We start from the raw sequence: 22,977 nt of genomic DNA, 5'->3' as shown, positions 1-22,977 counted from the left end.
ACATAAGTAGAAACATATTAAGATATTGATGAATAATATAAATCATATAGGATTACGGAATAGTAGCGTTACTCAGATGTTGTGTTATATGCTAAACTTGATGCTAAATAAAACTTAAAGATTTTGCATATATCTCTTACGTAAATATTATTATTATACATCTAAAGTATTTTACCTTTATTGGTTTTATTTCAAAATATTTTTTAATACGTCTCAAATAGTGTTTTTTTTTTTATCAAAGACGACACAAGTTCCCGTTGTCCAATTAATGAAATTTTACACATACCAGTTTCTTCAACAATTTAAAGCGATAAGCCTAAAAAGCTCTAAACGAATTTTTGTTTGCTGTTACTAAAGACTAGCCTAGTGAAACTAGTTGCATTATGCAAGTGGTGCTTAATATTATTTTTTATGGTCATTGTCGTACCACTGTGTATTTCGCCTGTTGAATGTTTCGCATCGTATAGTATTGAGTAATATTAATATAATGCTTCCCTATCAGATATGTCTCAGACGCTGGTATTATATCAATATTGTGTGTAGTAAGAAATGCTTTTGAATTTAACATTCAGTGAACTAGCCTTTCGCGTTTGTAAATATATAGATGAAAATATTTTATGCGGTAATAGTTCTAATAAATCAAACATGTCCGGTGAAAATGAAAGTATAAATTCTGATCATGAGCTTCTAGATAACTGTAATGAAATCTTGGATGATGAAAATGAAAATAACATTGTAGTGCCATTTACTATTTCCTAGTACACCGTAAGTGGAGCACATCATAAAGTATTTCCATTTATTGATGTTTTCGACATATCTGCAACAAGTAATATGCGACAGTCATAGTCTAAACAACCAATAAATATATTTAGTCAGATGGTTAATCGTTAGTAACCATAAATATCGTTATATTTATGATTCAATTGTAAACCACACAAATTTTAATTTTAATAATAGATATGTGATTCTAAATACAAGAGTAAGTAAATCATCTCGTACGAAAGTTGACAAAAAATTGATCGAACAGAAATAAAGAAATTTTTCGCTATTATTATGTATAGGGAACTAATAAAATGTTCTCTCATTAGTTTATATCGGAGCAAAAAGAAATTTTATAAGAACAATGTTGAAAATGACAACGTGAGTTCGTGCTCGCCATTCATATGCAGACGCACTAGTTACACTAAATAGTAACTAGAAGATACGCAATCGATAGATTTAATCGATAGGTTTAAAATGTTCTTTTGTTTTTATCCCTAGTCCATGTAAGAATGTGCAATAAAGGTTCTTCAGCTCAAAACGGTGTGATAGATTTATCCAAAGAATAAAATAATAACTATTGTGATCCTACCTTCGAATAAAGAAATAACAACAAACAATTTTATTTCCGAAATTATGTCACATAATAGATTCCAATTACTATTGAAATCCGCTGGAGCAGATCGATTAACGAAAGTTCGAGACTTGCCTCAAATGCTAGAAAATAATTTTGTAGCAGCAAAGGTTTCTGAAGAAACGATAATAATTGATGAGAGTACACTTGCCTGGCATGATGTTCCGACGATATAATCGTATTAAAAATGAAAAAATACGATGTGAAAATTTGTAAATTGTGTGATCTGAAAGGCTATACATATACTAATTATGTGTACACTGGAAAGAATGGTTGCCTGTAAGGAATATCAATCGAAGAAATGGCACACAACACACAAAGAAAAATAGTATTACATCAGACTGATAAATATTTATATAATAAACGCATTATTACCACAGATAATTTCTATACTTCAGTTTTTTATTGGCAGAGATATTATTTGAAACACAAACACATCTTGTGAGAATACAATGAAAAAATCAAAAAGATAATCCAAAAGAAATAGTACATGCAAAACTCAAAAACTATCTAATTGTTGGTAATAATAGAAAAGAGAATAGATACATGCCCTATTAAAAGGTTTTCGATTAAACACGATTTGTCATTAGTTGAGATAGAAAAGAAGAACCAAAATAATGAGCAAATAAAAGAGCCAGGAATGGTTGTCACATATAATGCTACTAAATAGGGAATTGATATATCTGATCAAACAATAAGCTACTTTTTACCACTGACAAAAACAATAACATAATATCACAAAGTGACATTTGAATTTAGTTTAAATATAGCAATTATAAATGTACTGATAATTTATAAATAATTTGGAAAGAACGATTACCAAGTTCTTCGTTTCAGACAATCTCTCATTATCTGGACTGGATGCAACTGAAACGCGAGATTCCACCGAAGAAAAGCACAGACTACAAAAAACTATTGATAGAGACGAGAGAACTAGAAAGTACGTAGAAGGTGTTCAAACTGCTACTTGTAACTGAGAAAGAGATTTGGTAAATAAAGAGTGATAAAAAATGAAAGGAAGTGTCAACTGATTGTGGTAGATTGAAGGAAAGCTTGTATTTATATATATATGTAAATTCAACAGAATTTAAAACACCAACCGACGGTTTGACTATCCCTGTGTTTACTGGGAGTCGGTCAAACAATATAAATAGAGAAGGACGGGGACTTAGGAGGGAGAATAGAACAGGATTTCAAGAAGCAAAAATTGAACAAAGAAGAAGAAAAGCAAGTTAAAAGTTAGAAAGAGAAAGAGAAGCGAGATTAGAAGCGAAGAGTTTTAAGGAGATACAGAAGAAAACTTAAAAAATCGATTCTTGAGTTTTCACGAATCGATCGCCCGATTTCCAAAATATTACACCATTACCTTAACATCATTTTCCAAGAGAATGGTTGAGTTGGAACTCATGATTTTCTGAGATTTTGTATCCTTATGATTATATATATATATATATATATATATATATGTCGGAAATGAAAGGACAACGGGGTCTCCCGTTGGAATTACTTGGAAAAACCTCAATAGTATTCACGAAATAACCCAGAAACAGTCAATCGAAACTTGAGACAATGAGCTTGGGCTCGAGGCGACAACCCGTCGCCGAGCGTAGATACCGTCACGGGATGAACGTTCTACCTAACAGAAAAGTGCCAATATTATTTTTTTTTTTTTTATTTGTTTTATTAAATTTTTACAATTTGTCCAGAAGGACATTTGGTAAAATGTTATAGCTTAGAGAATAAAAGAATAAAAAATAAAAAATAAAAATAAATAGAAATAAATAAAATATAGCATGTGGATGGTTACCCCCAGCGGGGTTCCATCTTCTAGGTTTCCTATTGCATCTCTATTTCGAGGTCTGCGGGATGCTTCCTCTTCAGTCTTCTTTCTATTTTGGTTTTATTTGTTTCAGCAGCCAGCTGGTTTGGGTGTGCTGCAAGTCTTTCTTTGTACTTTTTTGCGTATCTAGCGATTTCCTCTTTGACTGTTGGAATTTTTAGATCTTTTCGTAGGTCTTCATTTCTGACGTACCATGGAGCGTTAACTATTGTCCTTAAGATTTTTGCTTGCTCTATTTCTATTTTGCTTATGTGACTCATTGCTGCCGTCCCCCATAATGGGACTCCGTATGTCCAGATTGGTTTGATTATTGTTTTGTATATATTTAGTTTATTCATTGTGCTTAATTTAGATTTTCTATTGATTAACCAGTACATCTGCTTCCTTTTTGCACTTATTCTGTTTATTATTGATTTTATATGGTGCTTCCATGTAAGGCGTGTGTCTAAATTTATTCCCAGATATTTGACTTGCTTTGATTGTGCTATGTGGGCGCCGTTCAGTTGAATATCAGGTGTTTTTCCTTTTCTAAGTATAAATGTTATGTGGTTGCACTTGCTGGTGTTCACTTTTATTTGTTTGTTTTGCAGCCATTTTTCTATTTTTGTAGTGTGTTCTTGTAGTAGTGCGGCGGCCGTTTCTAGATTTGCATGCCTCACTAGTATGGCCGTATCGTCCGCAAACGTCAGTGTTTTACTGTTGACAGTTGTTGGTATATCTGCCGTGTATAGTGTGTATAATATTGGTCCTAAGACACTTCCTTGCGGTACTCCTGCCTTGATGTCCTTAATTTCAGAGTATGCATCATTTATTTTTACTACAAAGGTTCTGTTGTTTAAGTAGGATTTGAGTAGTTTGTAGATTTGTTCTGGAAATTGCTTTTTGATTGTTTGAAGAAGTTTTTCATGGTTAACTTTGTCGAATGCTTTTTCGATATCCATAAAGAGTGCTGTGCAGTATTGTTTTGTTTCAAGCGACTGTAAGATTTCATTGACGAGTCTATGCATTTGTTCTATTGTGGAGTGTTTATTCCTGAATCCAAATTGATGGTTCGGTATTAGTTTTTCTTTTTCTATTGTTGGTTTTAAGCGGTTATATATTATTTTCTCTAGTAATTTGGAAAACGCAGGTAGTAATGATATCGGCCTGTAGGATGCAGTTAAATGTGGGTTTTTGTTTGGTTTGGGTAACATCACTATCTGTGCTATTTTCCATAGTGTAGGAAAGTACTGTATTCTTAGAATTGCGTTAAATATTATCGTTGTTAGTCTTATTGCCTTTGGGGGAAGGTTTTTTAAGATTTTCCCATTGATCAAGTCAAATCCTGGTGCTTTACTCGTCTTTGTTGCCTCAATTAAGTTTGTAACTTCTTGCGCTGTTGTGCTGAGTATGGTGCAGCGTTTATCAGTTGTGTTACTGGCATTTTCCACTTCTTCATTTGTTTGCCATCCAGGGATGCTGTTATTAATTTCATACGGCGAAAATATATTTTGTAGGTGCTTTGAGAATTCTTCTGCCTGTTCTTCGTTGGTTCTGGCCCATGTGTTGTCCATTTTTCTGATTGCTGGGATTGCTTTTATTGTTTTCTTAATTTTGTTAGTGACTTTCCATAGGGAGTAGTCGGTATTCTCATGCGCGGATAGTGATTGGATGAATTTTGAGAATTCGTTATTATGATGTTCGCTTATTTTATTCTTTAGTTCCTTTGCAAGTTTATTTAGGTTTTTCTTGTTTTCTCGTGTTCTCTGTTTTTGCCATTTTGCTTTCGCTTTTCTTTTTTCCCTGATTTTGTCTAGGATGTCCTGCGGAATAATTTTTGATTGCCTGCTATTTGTTTCATAGGTGATGGTTGCCCACGCTGCTTCCTGTATTATTTCTGTCAAAGTTGCTACTGCCTGCTCAATGTGTTCAGGTGTTTTCAACGGGATATTGCAGTTGATTTTGTTTTCGATCAGCTCTTTGAAAGTTTCCCAGTTGGTGGTTTTATTGCAAAGCGACTCTGACTTGTTATAAAGTAGTGGTTTGCTTGTATATTCTATTATAATTGGTGTATGGTCGGAGTTAAGCTCGAGGCTGGTTGCTATTTTTAATTTGCTTACATTTAGCCCTTTTGTTACTGCAAAATCCAACAGGTCAGGTATTTTATTGGGGTCTGTCGGCCAGTACGTTGGTTTTCCTGTAGATAGTACGTTGAGGTTGCTGCTTCTAATGTATTTTTCCAATGTTCTACCTCTCGGCGTGCTAATTCTCGAACCCCATAATGTGTGCTTTGCATTAAAGTCTCCTGCCGCTATATATTTGTCGCCTAAGGATTGGAAGTACTCTTCCCATTTTTTAAGTGTCATTTTGTGTCTCGGAGGTACATATACTGCTGACATCTGGAAGTAATTGTCATTGGTTTGTATTGTGACAGTGGTTGCTTGTAGGTGTTCTTGATTTGTTTGACTATGTAAGTGATGCTTGATGTCATTTTTTATTATTACTGCAGTTCCTCCATATGCTTTACCTGAGGGATGTTTGGTATCGTATATGGTGTAGTACGGTATTTTCATTTTTTACGGTATATTCAGTTTTTTAGAGTGAAATGGGTTTCTGAGACAAGTAGTATATCAATATTATTTTTATACAAAAATATTTTAGTTTCGTGGGCTCGCTGTTGCAAGCCATTGGAGTTCCAGACTGTTATTTTCAAAATGTCCATCTCTATTTTTTACTTAGCAAGTTAGTGAGTAGTTGTAACATGATTGTTGTTTGTTGTGCTTGTTGTCTTAGTATTGTGTTTAGATCACTTACCATTTTTCCTAACATTTCCATACCTTTAATGGATTGTTTGAGCATTTCTTTGATGTCTGTAGCGTCTTCGATGTTATTGTTTTCATTCTGATTGTTTGCAAGCGTTGCTTTGCTAATGTTTTTGATTACTTGTGCGTAGCTTCGGTTACCTTGGGGATCTATGTTCTGTTTATAGCGTTTAGTTCGTATTGTGCTTTCAATGTTGTTTCATTATCCGTTATACTTTGTTGTGGTTGATGGTTATTGTGTGATCTGTTGCGAAGTGGAGGAAACAGTTTACGTTGTATTTGTTTCCTTATTTCACATCCTTTGTAGCTGGCTGGGTGGTTTCCGTTACAATTATAGCATTTAACTTCTTCTATTTTTCCTGTGTATGGGCAGTGTATTGTTAGGTGATTTTTTGCACATTTAACACATGCCGGGCTTCTGTTGCAATAATTTTTTGTGTGTCCGTATTTTTGACACCGCATGCATTGTGGTATATCTTTTTTGTAGCGTGGTGGTTCCACTGTTACAATTGTATTTAGTATTTTTTTGATTTCATAAATTTCCTTGTTATTGGTTCTGGGTTCCAGTTCTATTAAGAATAATGGCAATGGTTGCTTCGTATCGTATCTTGTCATATTGTTTATTGCTCTTGTTTCATGGCCAATTTTTCCTAATTCTTCACTTAATTTTTTTGTGTTAGTTTTTGGATGTAAACCTCTTATAACTATTTTATAGCTCCTTTCTGTTTTGAGTTGGTACGTGTGGTATATAGCATTTTTTTCTTTTAGTTCATTTATCACTTTCCTATAAACTTCTGGGGTATTTGTTTGAATTTTTACTTGTTCTAATTTTGTTTGTTTTATTGTGTAGTTATCCTTCCCGACTATATTGTTTAGTAGATCAATAAGCGGGTCTATTATTTGGGCCTCAACAAATATTGGTGGTGGTTTTGATATGTAAGGTGATTTAGTTGTGGTTTTGCTTGTCGGGTCATTGTCTATTTCTTCCGTTAATGAGCTGAAGGAGTTTCTTAAAGGTAATTCTTGCAACCATCGCTGCTTTACTGTATCTGGGTTTCCTGCAGCATTTGTGCCTGGAATTATTTTACGTTTTTTGCTAGTCTTTGCTAGCTTCCAGTTTTCGTCCTGGTAACTTATTTTGTTGTCGTGTCTGCACTCCTCCTGTCTCCGCTGCTCTTCCATTTCTTCTATTTCCATATCATTTTGGTTGTTATTATTTTGCTGTTGTTGCTGTAAGCCTGGTAAATCTGACGACCCTTTTATGTAATATTTTTCTCCATTGGTTGCAATCCTGATCGTTGATATCTGTAGCTGCATTGTTTGTCACTATCACTATTCGTAGCACTTCTCTGAATCACTTGACTGGAGCACACGTTTGCTTACACACATCTGTTCGCCTCGGTTGCCCGAGCGAGACTGAACGTTACTTTTGTGCTTCAAATTCTATTCTAAGTTTAACAAAGAGTTAGCCCGTGGACCGTGGATTCGCTATATCGAACCTAAGGTCATTGCCATTAGCGTCTAGTTATCGCGGCCACTGGTCGATCTTGTACCATCTATATCCGTGATACTAAACGCTATCTCGATTGTGCAACAACGATGAACAACCCAGGCGAAGATTCGTTACACGCCCCAAATCCAAGCCCCAACGTCAACCCGACATATATATATGTAAACTCCCTAGAGTTCACGTGGGATAGGGACTCTTTTTGTTTTACGGGTAGCACGACTTTCTTTGTTTCATGGACAGAGCGACTCTCTTATGTTTTACGGACAACCATTTTTGAGTGACACTCATTTCCTAAACGGACGGACAGAGAGCAACATCAGAGATAGACAAGATCACAGAATAGTTATTTAAAATTTTGAAGACTGACGGAGAAAATCGGTAGCTCAGGACGTTGAAAATCGATTTTCAGGTAAACATTGTACAGAACTTGTTATTTCTCGTTTATGTAATTTATTGTTATTTATTATTATAGATGGATATCAATTGTTGTTTATTTTTGTATTTTATCTAATTACTTTCACAATAAAACTCGATTTTCAGACTTTAGAATCGATCACCTGAATTATCCCAAGATTTACGATCTTACATATATATATATATCAAATTGTGAGTCTTGGAAGTATTGAAAAAAAATCCGCCGACAACCTGGGTAGTTTAATTAAGAAAGCACTTGCCTGGCAAGCGAAATATCCGCACTCGAATCCCAATACAACTTCTGCGATTCGTAGGGTGAAAAATATTCAGCCGATCTAGTTGCTGGACCGATTCGAACCCAGATCCTTCGCTTCGCGGATAAGTCTGAAGCAACTTTGATGTCAACTCGCATGGGCGACGTTTATTGCCCGTTTCCCATTTTTGTCGATCACGTCTGACGATCGACAGATATTAAATGCTTTTATTTTAAAGATACATCTTCACTCAATAAAAATTATAAAAAACATATCCATTTCCTAAAAACAATAGCATTTTTATTCTACAAATGTTTCTATTTAACAAAAATTAATAAAGTCTTTTTAACAACAATCAATTGTTAGTAAATATTTTAGAAGCAAATATTTCACAAGTATATAAAATGTTCAGCTACAGGTGTAAAACATTTAAAAGGTAATTCTTGATCCTAAAATAGGATGAAAATCAAAAATAAAAAATTGCATTTTCGGCTTTGTTTTTTAGTTATTGACAATTACAAATCAGCTGAAATATTCTTGTGCGTGAGTATACCTACTTACATGAACGAAAGTATCATGGAATCTTCGAGTAGAGAGGATTAATATTTCCTCTAATCATGTGCCTCCATAAATAATTAATAAATAAAATTACATACAGGTATCATTTACACGATTCAATAAACACCATCAATCCAATTACACGATTACAGGCAAAAGATTAGAGGAAATATTAATCCTCTCTATTCGAAAATTTCATGAGGCGATTTTCGTTATGCTGTTATGAATTTCAATGAGTAGGCAGGTTTAGTGTTTAATCTACGATTTTTCTTACAAAACGCCGTGTAGGATGGTTTATGTTTTCGAATGTCATAATCTTCTTCTTTACCGCTTGTACGAAATAAGCTGCTGCCCGTGTATCGTTCTATTGGAGGATCGCTGTACACCCCGCTGCTCAGGCTGATGTGCTTTCGTTCATGTAAAGAAATTTGCCCGCGTACAGAGATATTTCGGCTGATTTTTAATTGTCAATAACTAAAAATAAAACTGGAAACGCAATCGTTTTGTTTTTGATTTTCATCTGATTTTAGCTTGAAGAATCACTTCTAAATTTTTCTACCACCCCGAACACCCTGTATATTTATTTAATGGGATATTCTAGTTAACTTTCGGAATCTAGTCATAAGATTTTGCACACATTTTTTGAAAAAAGAAGAATGCAAAAGGAATCGATTTTTTCAAAGATAAACAGCATGTAATTTCAAATTTTCTACTATTGTCTTCCCTTGTCACAATCTATAATAAACTATGTTTTAAATAAAGTACAATTTTCTGTGAAATGTGTTTGTGAAATAATCTTGAAACATTGAATTCATTGCCCCACATTTGATTTTATGCATAATATATTTTCATATCGTGGTTATATAAAGCCTAAAACTGAATCGAATTATTAAAATATCGAACTGAATATGCTTTCCAATGACTAGAATCAACGCATGATCTTAGGGAGAATTTTTGCTGGAATATGTAGAAACGCCAGTCCGAATCTAAAAATGTATCTGGGTTATCTATCTACGATAATAGATCCTGCATTTAACTGCACAGTATAACCACATTGTAAACAGAATAAAAAAACTCGTGGAACTTTAACATCATTTTCTAAGAGAATGGTTTCGTTGCACATGATCATGACAAGAAATTATGATTCCTTTGAGACTTTTTGTTGCCATAATCAGTAGAATATAACATAATACAAAAATATTTGACTGTAACTCTCAAGGATAAGATCCATTTTGCACGAACTTTTTTTAGAATGATCCAACGTATTCACTGTGGTGGTTTTTACGTCTATTTCTTATACATCCCGTACATATTCGGTTACACTACTATATCTGTAATCATACTATGCTGGTAGGAAATTACGCCAGATACACTTAGAGTAATTCGTAATTCATTCCGACAGCATTCAGAGAAATATAAACAAGTAAACGACAAGAACTCTGAATAAAAACATTACAAGTGATACGATTACATTCAATTTTGTCTATTTTTAAGATTCAAGATTAACTCAAGATCGCTTTATTACCAATCGTTAGATTCGTTTTCCCTTCGACTACAACTTACAAAGAAAAGGTAAACATTCACTTCGAAAAAATCAAGGTTATCTTAATATCTCAGGAAACATAAGATATAAAGAAAATAAAGTGCATCCATTCAATGAGTCCCTTCAAAAATGCAACATAATCCATTCAAACCTTAAGTTATGAGTTATTTCAAATAATAGTTCTTATTAACTCATACTGTACACTTTATAGTTGAATTTCGAACTTGACGCTTGATGATTCATGAACCTTACCGAATTTCCGCGATCACACGATGGTTTTTACGTTGGTCGTTGATATATGTTTTAGGTGTGACTAATGAGGAAGGTGGTATTTTGTTAATCTTGCAGAATGTTATTTAATGTAACATCCTAAAAACGACGTCAAAATTATGCAAACGCTGAATAAAGATTTTGAGCTGGTCGTAACACTATCAACGGCTCTACATCACGCGACCGCGTTGCCGGCCAGAGATTTATCTAATCCGAATATATCGGATATACAATAAATAATAAATAATTCGAATTTAAAGTTTAGTCCTCTTTGAAATCGACATTTCAATAAAAAACAAATACCTTAATATTCAGTAGGATGTTGATGTAATTTGTTTAATTTACATAAAAAATATATTTTTGTTTTTATAAACATTACTATGTTCTTAAAGTTTCTCTTCATATTTCCTTCTTTTAGACATTTTTTATTCTTTTCAAGATCATTCGGTTCTGCGGGCTCATTCTTTTTATTTTTCACACGTGTAAACAAAGAGATTAAAACAGTCTCAATAAAATTTCTATAAACTAACCGAATTTTATTATCTTTTATTATTATTTGTCGCATTGGCAGTGTAAGTTTTTCCGTATCCGTAAATAGACTTAGTACTTGCCATTTATAAGTATACCGACGTTATGTTTGAGACTAGTTCTAGATAATAAGACAGAGAAAAAAGTCCGTGCAAAATTGATCTTGACTTAGAAAATGAGGGTCAAATTTTCTTGCTTGCATCGTATTCTACTCATCGCAAATACCAACCTTGCAATAGGAAGCATAGGTCGCAATTCAACCATTCCCTTGGAAAATGGTTTTAACATTTCATTGCATTTGCATTGACATTATTTACGACATTTTTATATTTCGCAGTCAAATAGAAAAAGTATTAATGGGGATATTAATGGAGAAACAGGAAATTATATCTTAGTACGTGAATGACATGATTTTAAAATACTACAAAATTATTATTATAATACTTCATGAGAGCGCTAATAAATAGCGTAAAAGAGGATTCGGTGTTATTAGTCTTTTCTTGGGTGGACACGTAAAAGACACATGAAAGCTATAACTATATTTTTTTTTAAATAGAATTATATATTTTTGAGTTGGTCGATGCTATTCGTTATTCCATATAGAAAATTATTAAATTGATCATGCCTAAAAAGGAATTGGTTCAGGAGACAATTTAATAAATTATTTTTTTGTAACAAGATAACAAAAAGATAATGAATATCTCCTGATTTTTTCCATAACTATCATATATATCAGTAAAAGTAATTTTGTAATATTTTTAAAGCAGGGAGTTAAACGCTTTATTCCATTTAGGATCGTTTAATTTACGTGGAATGAAATAATTTCCTGAATCCTCATTAATATCCCGATATTTATTCTCTATATCTATTCTCTATATCTCTATGGGCATATTGTAAAGAATGTCAATGCAATTTTAATATCATTTTTCAAAACATAGGTTAAGTTGCAACTTATGATTCCTTTCACGTACTTAGTTCTCGTGATGAGTAGAATACGATGCAAGCAAGAAAATTTAACTTGCTTTTCTAGGTCAAACAATTTTACATGGAACTTTTTAGTCAAATACCAATAGTATTATTTATTGACCAATAATATTACACACTATATATATATACAAAAATGTTGGATGAGACTTATTTTTCTTGTTTTGCACTATAGAGAAACGGTTGTATGCAATCTATCTTATACCAGTATGTGCGTTTGGTCGAATGATAATATTACAATGTTGCTTGCTATGCAAAGCTGTATTATGAAAAATATCCAAAACACGCGCTTGCACACACACGATTGACTTTATAGAATGTAATGTAATGTAATGTAATGTAATGTAGCACATATAAAAATGTAATACGTATGTCGTTATGAAAAATATTTTAGGATGCTTCTTACTTTTTTATTCAATAAAAGAATACTTTCATATTATCAATTAGCAGAAAAATCAAAATGTCATCTATCTTTTTTCCTTTTATGCATCACACATATATGGTGCAATCCAAAAACTGCTGAGATTGTCTACTTATCATTTTCTATTATTTTACATATAAAAATATATGTCATATTATGTAACATATTGAAAATTCGAAATTTGACACGAAATGATTAAATTTGTTTTATATTGTTGCTAGTTCATAAGAAAAAGCGCAGGTTATGAGCAATACACATAATACCTAAATATACGTGATCACAAGCTTACCAATCGGATACTGATACGATCGCGGATTACGAATGACGAACAACGGCCTCACATCATCAGTTACACGAAAAGAATAATGGAAGGCGCCACAATCTCTGTACAGGAGTGCTGCCATTACCACAGAGTGTGAAACTCCGGACACAAACATGTACACGACATTTTATATCATAAAAAAAAGAATGCAAAATTTACCAAGTGTAATTTTATTATCAGTATTTCTTGCAATTTTTATAAATTGCGTTGTACTATACTTATAATTACCAATACTACGAATTATATATTATACGATACTACAATTATAACATTAGTATAATAGTGTTAAACAGTGTTGAATATAATCAATCGTATTTTATGTAAAGAATTTATAAAGTTATTTCACATAGAAAGCTAACAAAGAATAATGAAACGAATAAAGTATAGTTAAATATACAATATTATGTCTAACGAAAGAATAAACTTGGAAGATCTCTCACTAATCGTTCTGAAAAACATCTCATTTGCCATGTTTATTCTAAAATTGCACATTCTAATGTGATAACCACAAATTTGAGATCCTCAGATTCAATTCTTATACAATTATAAAAAGATTCTTTTGGAAAAAATATCCTAATGTTTCATAAGGACCGCAACTGGTTCTATTAGAAGTTAAATGACACAAAAATACTCACGCCTATACTTTGTAATAACTTATACCAAAATTAATCGAAAAATCATCAAATCAAAAATATATAAAAATGCGTGTAAATATCTTAGATTTTCTCACCTCGGAACATAGAATATGTGACAAATAGCGAATATCTGCTATTCAACATAAGTTAAAATTAATGGAGATGGACCACTAGCAATCAGATAAAATAGTAATGCAAAAAAGAGGAGAATCACACAAATAGGTGTTCGGCTACAGGTGTAAAAAATTTAAGGGGTGATTCTTAGAGCTAAAATAAGATGAAAATCACGAACAAAAAGACTGCGTTTTCGGTTTTGTTTTTTAGTTATTGACAATTAAAAATTACCCAAAATATCCCTGTGTGCGAGCAAACCGCCTTATACGAACGAGAGTATGTGAGTCTAAGCAGCGGGACGCACAAGGATCCTCAAATCGAACGATACATGAACAGCAGCTTACCTCGTACAAGTCGCAGAGAAAAAGATTATAACATTTCAAGACGTAAACCATCCTGCGCGACATTTTGTAAGAAAAATCGTAGATTAAACATTAAACCTACTCACTCATTAAAATCCATAACAGCATATCCAAAAAGCACCGCATGGAATTTTCAAGTAGACAGGATTAGTATTTTCTCTAATATGTTGCCGTCAAAAGTAATTAATAAACGAAGGCACGTATAAAAAATGTTTATACAAATTTCACACACACGCCGCGATCGTAAATAGTAAATTCTTTTCGAGGGCGATCTTTTCTTTATCGCGAATTTATGCACTTGCTTTATGACGTAGTTTATCTTAAGGTCTTTGTGAAAAGTACTTCCACTGACATACCTCAGAGCGGTTGTTACTACTCTCAAAGCATCATTTTGAAATCTTTGCTTTGATAGTGTTCCTTGGTCAGAGTTGTATACCATGCATCCATATAAGAAAGTAGCTTTGTATAACAGAATTTCTTTTGTAATATGAGGGAAGATTTGTATCCCAGAGTCTAATACAGACTTTCTATTTTTAAATATAATTATTTTTCACTATTTATATATTATTTCTCTCCATAAGCTCTTTTTCTAGATGCATTCCAAGATATTTAATTGTGTCTTTTATAAATATTGTATGTAGATATTTATTGTTCAATTTGATTTGTGGTCACGTAACATATTTTATAATAAAAAGATCTTTTTGCACGAATTTTAATTTCATGGCTATTTCTTGGTTCACACAGCTATCTTTTCCGTAGAATCCTGTAGAAGTTTTGATGGTTCAGAGAGATTTTCGTGCAATGGCAATATCATAGCGCCGTTTGAAACACATTTGTAAACACATTTTCGCTATAGGGTCAAGGGAGGTCTATAAATACATCTGTGTCGCTTTTTATATAGCATTGTATTACACGATTCACAGTCACATGGTTCTTTATAACACGTTTTATTCATAGTTACACAATTTTTTAACACATTTCATTTACATTTACTCGATGTTTTTTACTTACTTTTACACAGTTATAAAAAAGCACACGCACGAATATTTAAAATCTTACTTTTCTTAAATATAATTTATATTTTCATGAAATAAAATATTTTTGGCGAATGTATTTTTATATTTTAAATTGCTTTTTCTTTAGTATGTGTTAATTAGTTTGGTACAGGTTTTATACTTTCTTACAAATCAATTTTTACACAGCATTTGCTATACGATTTTGTTTGCATAGTGCGCGTTCACTATATAAGAAGAAAGCCAGATGTATCTGATATAACATGGAGACTCGAATGCTTTCTTGAGAAACACTGGCTAGTATGGGACTTATCTTGAAGAAACCGCCATTTTGTTTAACGTGCAAATATTTTTCGTTTAAGTAAAACTTCTGTAGAATATAATAATTGTGTGGCAGTTCTTGTTTGAGTTTGTATAATTAGCTTGTATGCGATACTCTATCGATTGTTTGACTTGCTTGCTTTCCAGTAGTATTCCCGGAATCCAAATCGATATCGCAGTATCAAACAATTTTCTTTTATTATCTGTTTTACTTATTTTAAGAATAACTTCTCAGATAATTTTGACAGGGTGGCTATAAATAATTTAGAAAGAAATCGATCTATAGGAAAGTAGTTAGATATTTATCTAAGTTTGGAGTAAGGATGATTTTAGCAAATTTCCATCGTATTGGAAATTATTGGTTTCTGATTATTCGATTATTTATTTGCTTATTGTGATTATGTACTGTTTTTGGTAATTCTGTTAAAATTTTGTCAGTTATTAAATTATATCCAGATGCTTTTTCTTTCATTCAATAATTCCATCTCTTTTGTTATTTCTTTGAAACTGAAATGTTGAGCAGATTTACTAAGTTACAATGATATGTTTGGGTAATCCATAATGGCATTGCTCTCGTTATCAGATGTCAAATCGTCATCGGATTAAAAGACTTTAGATAAGTGTATCGTGAAAATTTTAGCTTCATTCTGATCTTCTCTAGCCTACGAATTATTTTCCTTTCTTACGGATGGGATAGTCACTAGTTAGTTTTTGTGATGTGCAAAAATAAGCGTGTTTTATTTCCTACAATCGATAGAGTTCAATGTTAATATAACATTGTTATATATTAACATTCGAAGACTAATCTAATAAGAGATCAAAGCTGGAATAAAAGTTAATATAATTTAGGGAGACACCGTTTGTAATATAAAAGTCAGAGAAAGTTTTTATTGAATCAGTTGGCCAACAAAGTGGATTTATCTAGTTGTATCCTCTTGATAATATTGTTTTATGGAGTGTATCACCTTCGTAGTTGATGAGTCTTGAACTCCATTGCGGATATTTTGCATTGCAGTTTTCTCCTGCTATAAACCTCCCATCTAACATATTTAAAAATTTTCAATATCGTGGGAGATAATATACCGCAGCTATGACCAGTGAAGCTCTTGAGTTCTTTATTTTGATGTTCGTAATTCGAAAGAAACATTGTTCGCATTATTTATTTTATAGTGTGACATCTTTTCATTAATCCCTCAAGCAATTATGTAGCATATATACGTCAGTATCAAAGTCAATTCACAGCAGAAATGACGGATATAATCAGATTATGAAAATCATTATGTATATTTATACATATCTAATCTCTATCTATCTAATTTACCTCGTGGTTTGTAGATTTCTGTATTCGTATACCCTTTGTAATTTGCGAAATGAGGGCATAATGTATATTTTCCTGAAATGTTTCTTGATGTATTGCATGTGCTGAACCTGGAGGATAATTTTTTGTTCATAATAGACAATAATATGGTTTCGTACAGTATCTCGTGGTCCATATTTTTAATAACAAACATCTGTCTGTAATACTGCGACAGTAAATATTAGTGAAGGAGATAGACGTCCTCTTTTTTAATATTTTAACTTAGTTATAACCCGGTATTCGAGTATTATAATTCGATTTCGCACTTGCGTTCGCTTATTACCGCTATTCGTTCACTTATATTTGCGCACAAAACGTGCTGTACATCTTGTCTCTTCGACTATTTGAACGCGACTTTCTTAAAGAATAATTGGAAAAATTAACTGAAATGAATTCAGGAAGGGATTAGATAATCAGATAAATTGCAACAACAGATTTAAAGTACTAGAAAATATTAAGGAGGCAGAAGGTAGTTCAAACAGTGGCTGTACTTTCCATATCACCAATGAAGTGCAGAATTAATAAAAAATGGAGAAAATACCGACATTTAGAATGATATACGACAGACAAGCGAAAAATTACTCAAGGAATATAGCAATAACACAATCGAAACATACATAATAAGCCTAGAAACCACCAAAGGTACAAACTACAATCTGTGGAAAATAGTAAAAATACATTATAAAACTGAAGGAGACTAATGTTCCATAGAGAACGCATAACGCGAAACAGAACTAGCCAAGAATACTTACTAACAATAAAGAAAACATACAAAACAAAAACTGAAACCTCCAGAGAAATTCAGAACAAGTTAGAAAGAAATCAAAGTGTTAATAAGAAATCTTAACTTTAAAAAGGTTCCAAGGTCTAATTATTTGAAAAATCCTAAAAGACATAATATCAAAATCAATTAAGTACATTACAATATTGTTCAACGCAATCATCAGATTCTAAAACTTTGTATTAGTGTGAAAATATGCAAGAATTGTTCTACTACTTACCAAAGAAACCAGTATAAACATCCACTTTATATAGACCGAGGTTATTACTCTTAAAAGGAGAACTACCAAAATATCAGATAAACATGTTGCGTAGCTACGTAACCAACGGATTCTTTTATATTAAAATAAACAATGAAAATTCAAATACATATAAATAAATATTTTTTATGTATACTTCAGATTCTCCTAAAGGATTAAGGAAATTAATGTTAACGTTCACGGACAATACCACAATTTACGATATCAATAATAATTTCAATTTAGCATAAAATCTAACATACAATTATAATATAACCCCCCACTTTTAGGCCGAAAGGTATAAAACAAACTTAATTCCTACTTCGCCATATAACTATTATATTTATAAATGGTACAAAAGACACCGAAACCAATTAAAAAAAACTTATTTGTTGGATAGAGAGATATTTAGAAATTATATTACATAAAATAGAATGAACTCCAATAATTCGTATAAGAAGAAACAGCAACAGTTATAAACCTGCTGCATTGGTTAAATAAAAGAAAATCCAAATAAAAATTTAGAAATAAAAACAGAATGTACAAAATAAGTCAATAAAACTTTTTATGTAAAATAACTCGTTATCCTTATACCAAAACATGTTTCAGACAAAATATTTGATAAATATTTGATAAAATTCATAAACTCAAATGAACATTTTTATAAGAAATTTGATAAAAAATCGAGTTGTTTAGATCTAGTGATCGTGGTGGCGATGACATGGATCGCTACACGAATTCCTTATGGTCATCGCGATCATCGGATCTAACACCATTCGATTTCCTTTTATGAAAATACTTAAAGACAAAATGTATTCTCATCCTGCTAGTAGTGTACAAACCATCTAACAACATATTTTGCTACAATTATCAAAAATTGTAGAGAAAGACATAAGAGAAGCGTCAGGTAAAGTAAAGAAAGGTGGACGTAAAGATGCATAAACTCCAATTCAGGATCGTTCGAACATTTGTTATGGCGTAAATATCACATTTGCAGATATATCGAAATAATTTAGCAAACTCTTAACTACACTAAGTTTTGAACTAATGGATCTAGGGTATTAAGTACCTTAGTACGTCTTTGCAAAAACTATAAAACTGAATCGACTATGCCAATCAAAGGTATAGTTTAAAAGAAAATGCAATTGCATTTTTCAAGCATATCAATGTATAAAAGTGTAGTAAATTATTTCCGCATTATGCATCATTAAATACTATTTAATATTGACTCGAAGTATGTTTATCCATTTCTAACCATTTGGAAGATACATTTGTCCAGTTACGTGAGATACGCTATACATGTATTTCAAACCTGTGATTGTTTGCATCCCAAAATACTTTTCTAAGCGATGTTAAAATGAATCACAAAATAACAAGTTATTTTATGCAATAGCTTTTATCGACACATTGTGTATATAATAATGGTTGGGCTAGTATGGACATATCCTTCAGTTCTATAGAGTACAACCATTAAAAGCAATCTGAAGGAAATTAAAACAGTATAATCCAAACTACTGAGGATGACTACTTACGATACTGTATCATGGTATATAGGTAATAACAACATAGCAAATACTTTATGCGATTTATCAATCGTATAAACCCTTAAAAGTACCAACGAATCAGAATGATCAGAATGAAACCTTCATCAAACCCTAACGATAGAAATTGCACGAAACACTACCATCTAAAATTACTAAATGCCTATCCTAGGCTAAAAGTTACACCCATTAGAGAACCACCCAAAAACCCCGCTATTGAAACATTCGTGAAGGCGACAATGATACGGATCAATGCATGAATGGAAACAATGAAATGGAATGAATAATTAAAATAAACAAATGATTGTAAAGTTTAAAACTTATTATAGTTATGTTATATTAATAAAGAAACTCTCTACATTACTGAAACTAATGTACATACTAATTATTAAATCTAATGTAATGTAAAATACTTTTAGTACATACAAGGTTTGCACAACTAAGTTTATTTGAAATAATGGATACGTATCATTTGTTATAATTAACGCGCAGTAGTTAAAAAAAGTATTTGCAGATCATTGCATTCATTATAGCATTTACAAATTAATTAATTAGATCTACACGCTTGAAAATAAAAAATAGGATTTAATAACAGATGCTTCATTGGAATAAAAATTTGAACAAGATGTGAATATTTTCTCTAGCTATGATACACCACAACTCCCGAAAAATGATTTATAAGTTGATCATACGATTTGTGGTTAATTGTGGCTAATAGGCTTGCAGCGCATAAAGCTGGGTAGCAGAATATATATTTCATAAGCAACGCAGTATCTCGTACAAAGATTTTTTAATTGATCAACCGGATAGATATCTTATTCCAAAAGAACACGATTTATGTCCGTAAACCTCAATTTTAATTAATATGATGATTGGTAAAAATAAAAATTAGCAAAAATCTTGACATGTTTCTAATACCTCAATAGAATTGCCATCTACCAATAAAACTTTTGTTAACGACCAAGTCGATACTTTCGATAGACTGTCCGTATAAATAAATAACACAAACCTGTTGCTTTGAACCTGACGAGAGTCAGGTTTCGGTGATGGGCCACGACCAGAAAGATGTATATCGGTATAAGATTTAAACGTAACGAGTCTGTTAACCCCTCGCAGTTCGCTTGCTATTGAAGAGACGCTAAATAGAGAGAGGTCAGTTGTAACACTTTCATGACTCGGCGATCGTAACATTCGTGACGTCACTTGAAGTGCTGGACATTGTGTATCTGTTAAACTATTACAGCATTGTATAGTAGTAGCCGGTGGTATTGGTGATGCCGGTTTTGCTTTACTTTCAGACATTTTCGTATCTCTCAACGTTTTCAACTATTAGAGAACTATTATTTTTTCATAAAATACGAAAAATTGTATGTTATTGTATTCATTATTTATCATCATACTTAATTCAATGTAACAGTTTTTCATAATTAATGAATTTTTTCTAATTTTTAGTTAATGTTAGCGGAATGAAGTTTTTTATCAACTCGAAGTTCTTAAAATTTCGTCAAAATATATATCTCCATTACTTTCGAAGTAATCAATTATATTCTTAAAATCTGACATTGAATGATAATTTTCAAAGATTTATTAATGTAATTTTAAATAGTTTCACAAAATTATGGCAACTAATATTATATCGTATTAAAACACTAAATAAATTAATTTTAGATACTTCCGAATACTGCATTTGAACAGCAATCAAATTATTTAAAATTTGTCTAAAAATTACTTGCAGTTTAGCAGTTAAACTGACAGAAATTCAATAAACAAGTATTTTCTATTGCAATTAAATTTGTTTTATACCAGATGATAATAGCATTCTTACGCTCGCTTTCATATATATTTGTTTTTATTATTTTTCGTTTATATCTCTGTAAAATCAAGAATTTTGTTGCTGTTCCAAATTCATTACTGTGGACACGAGGATGATTGTAATATATACTTCTATACCTTTTAATTGTATTCATTAGAATATTGCAATATTCCCATATTAATGCCGTACTGTAACTTGTCTATTGTTTTATCGGTCACCAAAAACCCTGAAAAAAAATTATATATGTTATCGCTATATAATTATATTGTGCTTAATATAGTATTATTAGTAGTAATATATATATACATATGGTAGTAGTTTACTTATTGTAGTTAGACTGTTGTAGTTGCCTAATAAAATCTTTGTCATGCCACAAGATTATTTATCATGACTTTGGGTGGTGACTCTATACCCCCGAATTGATAGAGATTTGTTAAATAAGTAGATCGCAAAATTGCCCTTTAGTATGATTTTCAATTTTTTTATTACATCATATAGTACTATCACGAGAAGCCACGCATCGCAAATGACTCTTCTTGAAAAAATATGTTTAAAGTTCCGTTAATTCTTAAATTGATCTTATTTATTATATTGTGGTAATATATTACAAATAAAAGACAACATAAGCACCAAAATAAATAAACTAAAATTGATATATACTAAAAGTAAATAAATAAACAAAATAAATAATATAATAATAATATAGTATCATATAATATAATGGGTATGATGATAAACAATAAAGTTTAGAAAGCGTGCTATTGATGAAGCCGATGGGAACTAGTCTTTATTACGTGATATAATATCGACAATTGTCAAGAATTAATAGAAGACTGCAGCATCGAGGAGAAGTTGCAGATCATCGTGATTCCCAAAGAGTTCAACGGTTGATAGTTGTTACAGCAATTCTTCATTCGACGGATCTCGTGTTCATTGGCGTAAGAAAGAGCAAGCTGTTACGTGTGTATTCATTGATGCATATGCGAAGAATAGCTCATCGAATAAGTATTATACTTTACTCGACGCAGAGAAGAATAATATGTGATGAAAATGAACATCCTTACAAGGTTCGCCGTGTGCAAGAACTTCATTACAACACACCGGATACTCAAATTAAAAAAAACGTAGCGGACGGGGAGAAACAGAAGAGAACCGCAAGCAGTTGTACCAACTCTGGATGTAGAAACTAGTGATCATACCAACATGACATTTATCTCAACATGAACTATATCGCTCAACGAAAATTTTATCGTTGAATGCGATTAATTTGAAAGATATTATACTATTAAAATGATTCGAACGCAACCCATGATGTCTTAAAGATATCCTGTTCACGGATGAGAGCAGATCTTCCAGCTGCAATATTCTCAGTCATCAGAATGCCAAATTTGGACGTATAGTAATCCTCACATTATGACACAGAGATTTAGTTAGGACTGCTTGATCATATCTGACTTATTCCACATCCGACTTTTGCGTATAAATAAAGACAATTTGAAAGTTAAAGTGATAGATGTTATACGTTCACAAGTAAGTAGATATTAGCATTGACCTTATTTTGTGCTACTTCTGATTTCAAAATATGAATAAAATCAATTTCAGAATTAATGAAACTTTCCACATTTTTTTCTAACAAAACGAGTCATTTGTGACCCATGGTTCTTCTGAGATTTTTATTCTCCGTGATAAATACTATATAATGCCATAGAAAAAATTTTGAGTAATCTTCTCAAATCAATCATATATACCAATTCAATCAATCATATTTAAAGTCAATTTTGTGGTCCATTTTTTAAACAAATCTCCACCGATCTGAAGATGTAGAATCACCTTCCAAAGCGATAATAAATAATTTGTGAATAGCCTGTACACATATGATTTTGAACTTCATAGTTAAAACAAAAGAAAACAAAACGGTAGTATCTTATGATATGCTATTAGTAATCGCGTTTAAGTTTCCAATA

At 31.8% G+C, this 22,977-nt stretch overlaps 1 protein-coding gene across 5 annotated transcripts in view; it reads right to left on the bottom strand.

Annotated features, from left to right (window-relative positions):
* LOC139987929 (uncharacterized) overlaps positions 1-22,977 on the bottom strand; it is a 71,405-nt gene that overhangs the window by 29,211 nt on the left and 19,217 nt on the right. For 2 of the 5 annotated variants that reach the window (XM_072004753.1, XM_072004754.1), the window contains exons 2-3: positions 21,151-21,239; positions 20,210-20,434 (exon numbers count right to left, since the gene is read on the bottom strand). In XM_072004753.1, the coding sequence (XP_071860854.1) occupies positions 20,210-20,434; positions 21,151-21,167 (242 nt within the window). In that variant the 5' untranslated portion in view covers positions 21,168-21,239. Of the gene's footprint in view, positions 1-20,209; positions 21,240-22,977 lie in introns of all 5 variants that reach the window. The other 3 variants (XM_072004751.1, XM_072004752.1, XM_072004749.1) reach the window with 2 other exon arrangements.

This window comes from Bombus fervidus, chromosome 6 (genome assembly GCF_041682495.2).
Source record: "Bombus fervidus isolate BK054 chromosome 6, iyBomFerv1, whole genome shotgun sequence".
NCBI lineage: Eukaryota > Metazoa > Arthropoda > Insecta > Hymenoptera > Apidae > Bombus > Bombus fervidus.
This window is presented reverse-complemented; position numbering and strand designations above follow the sequence as displayed.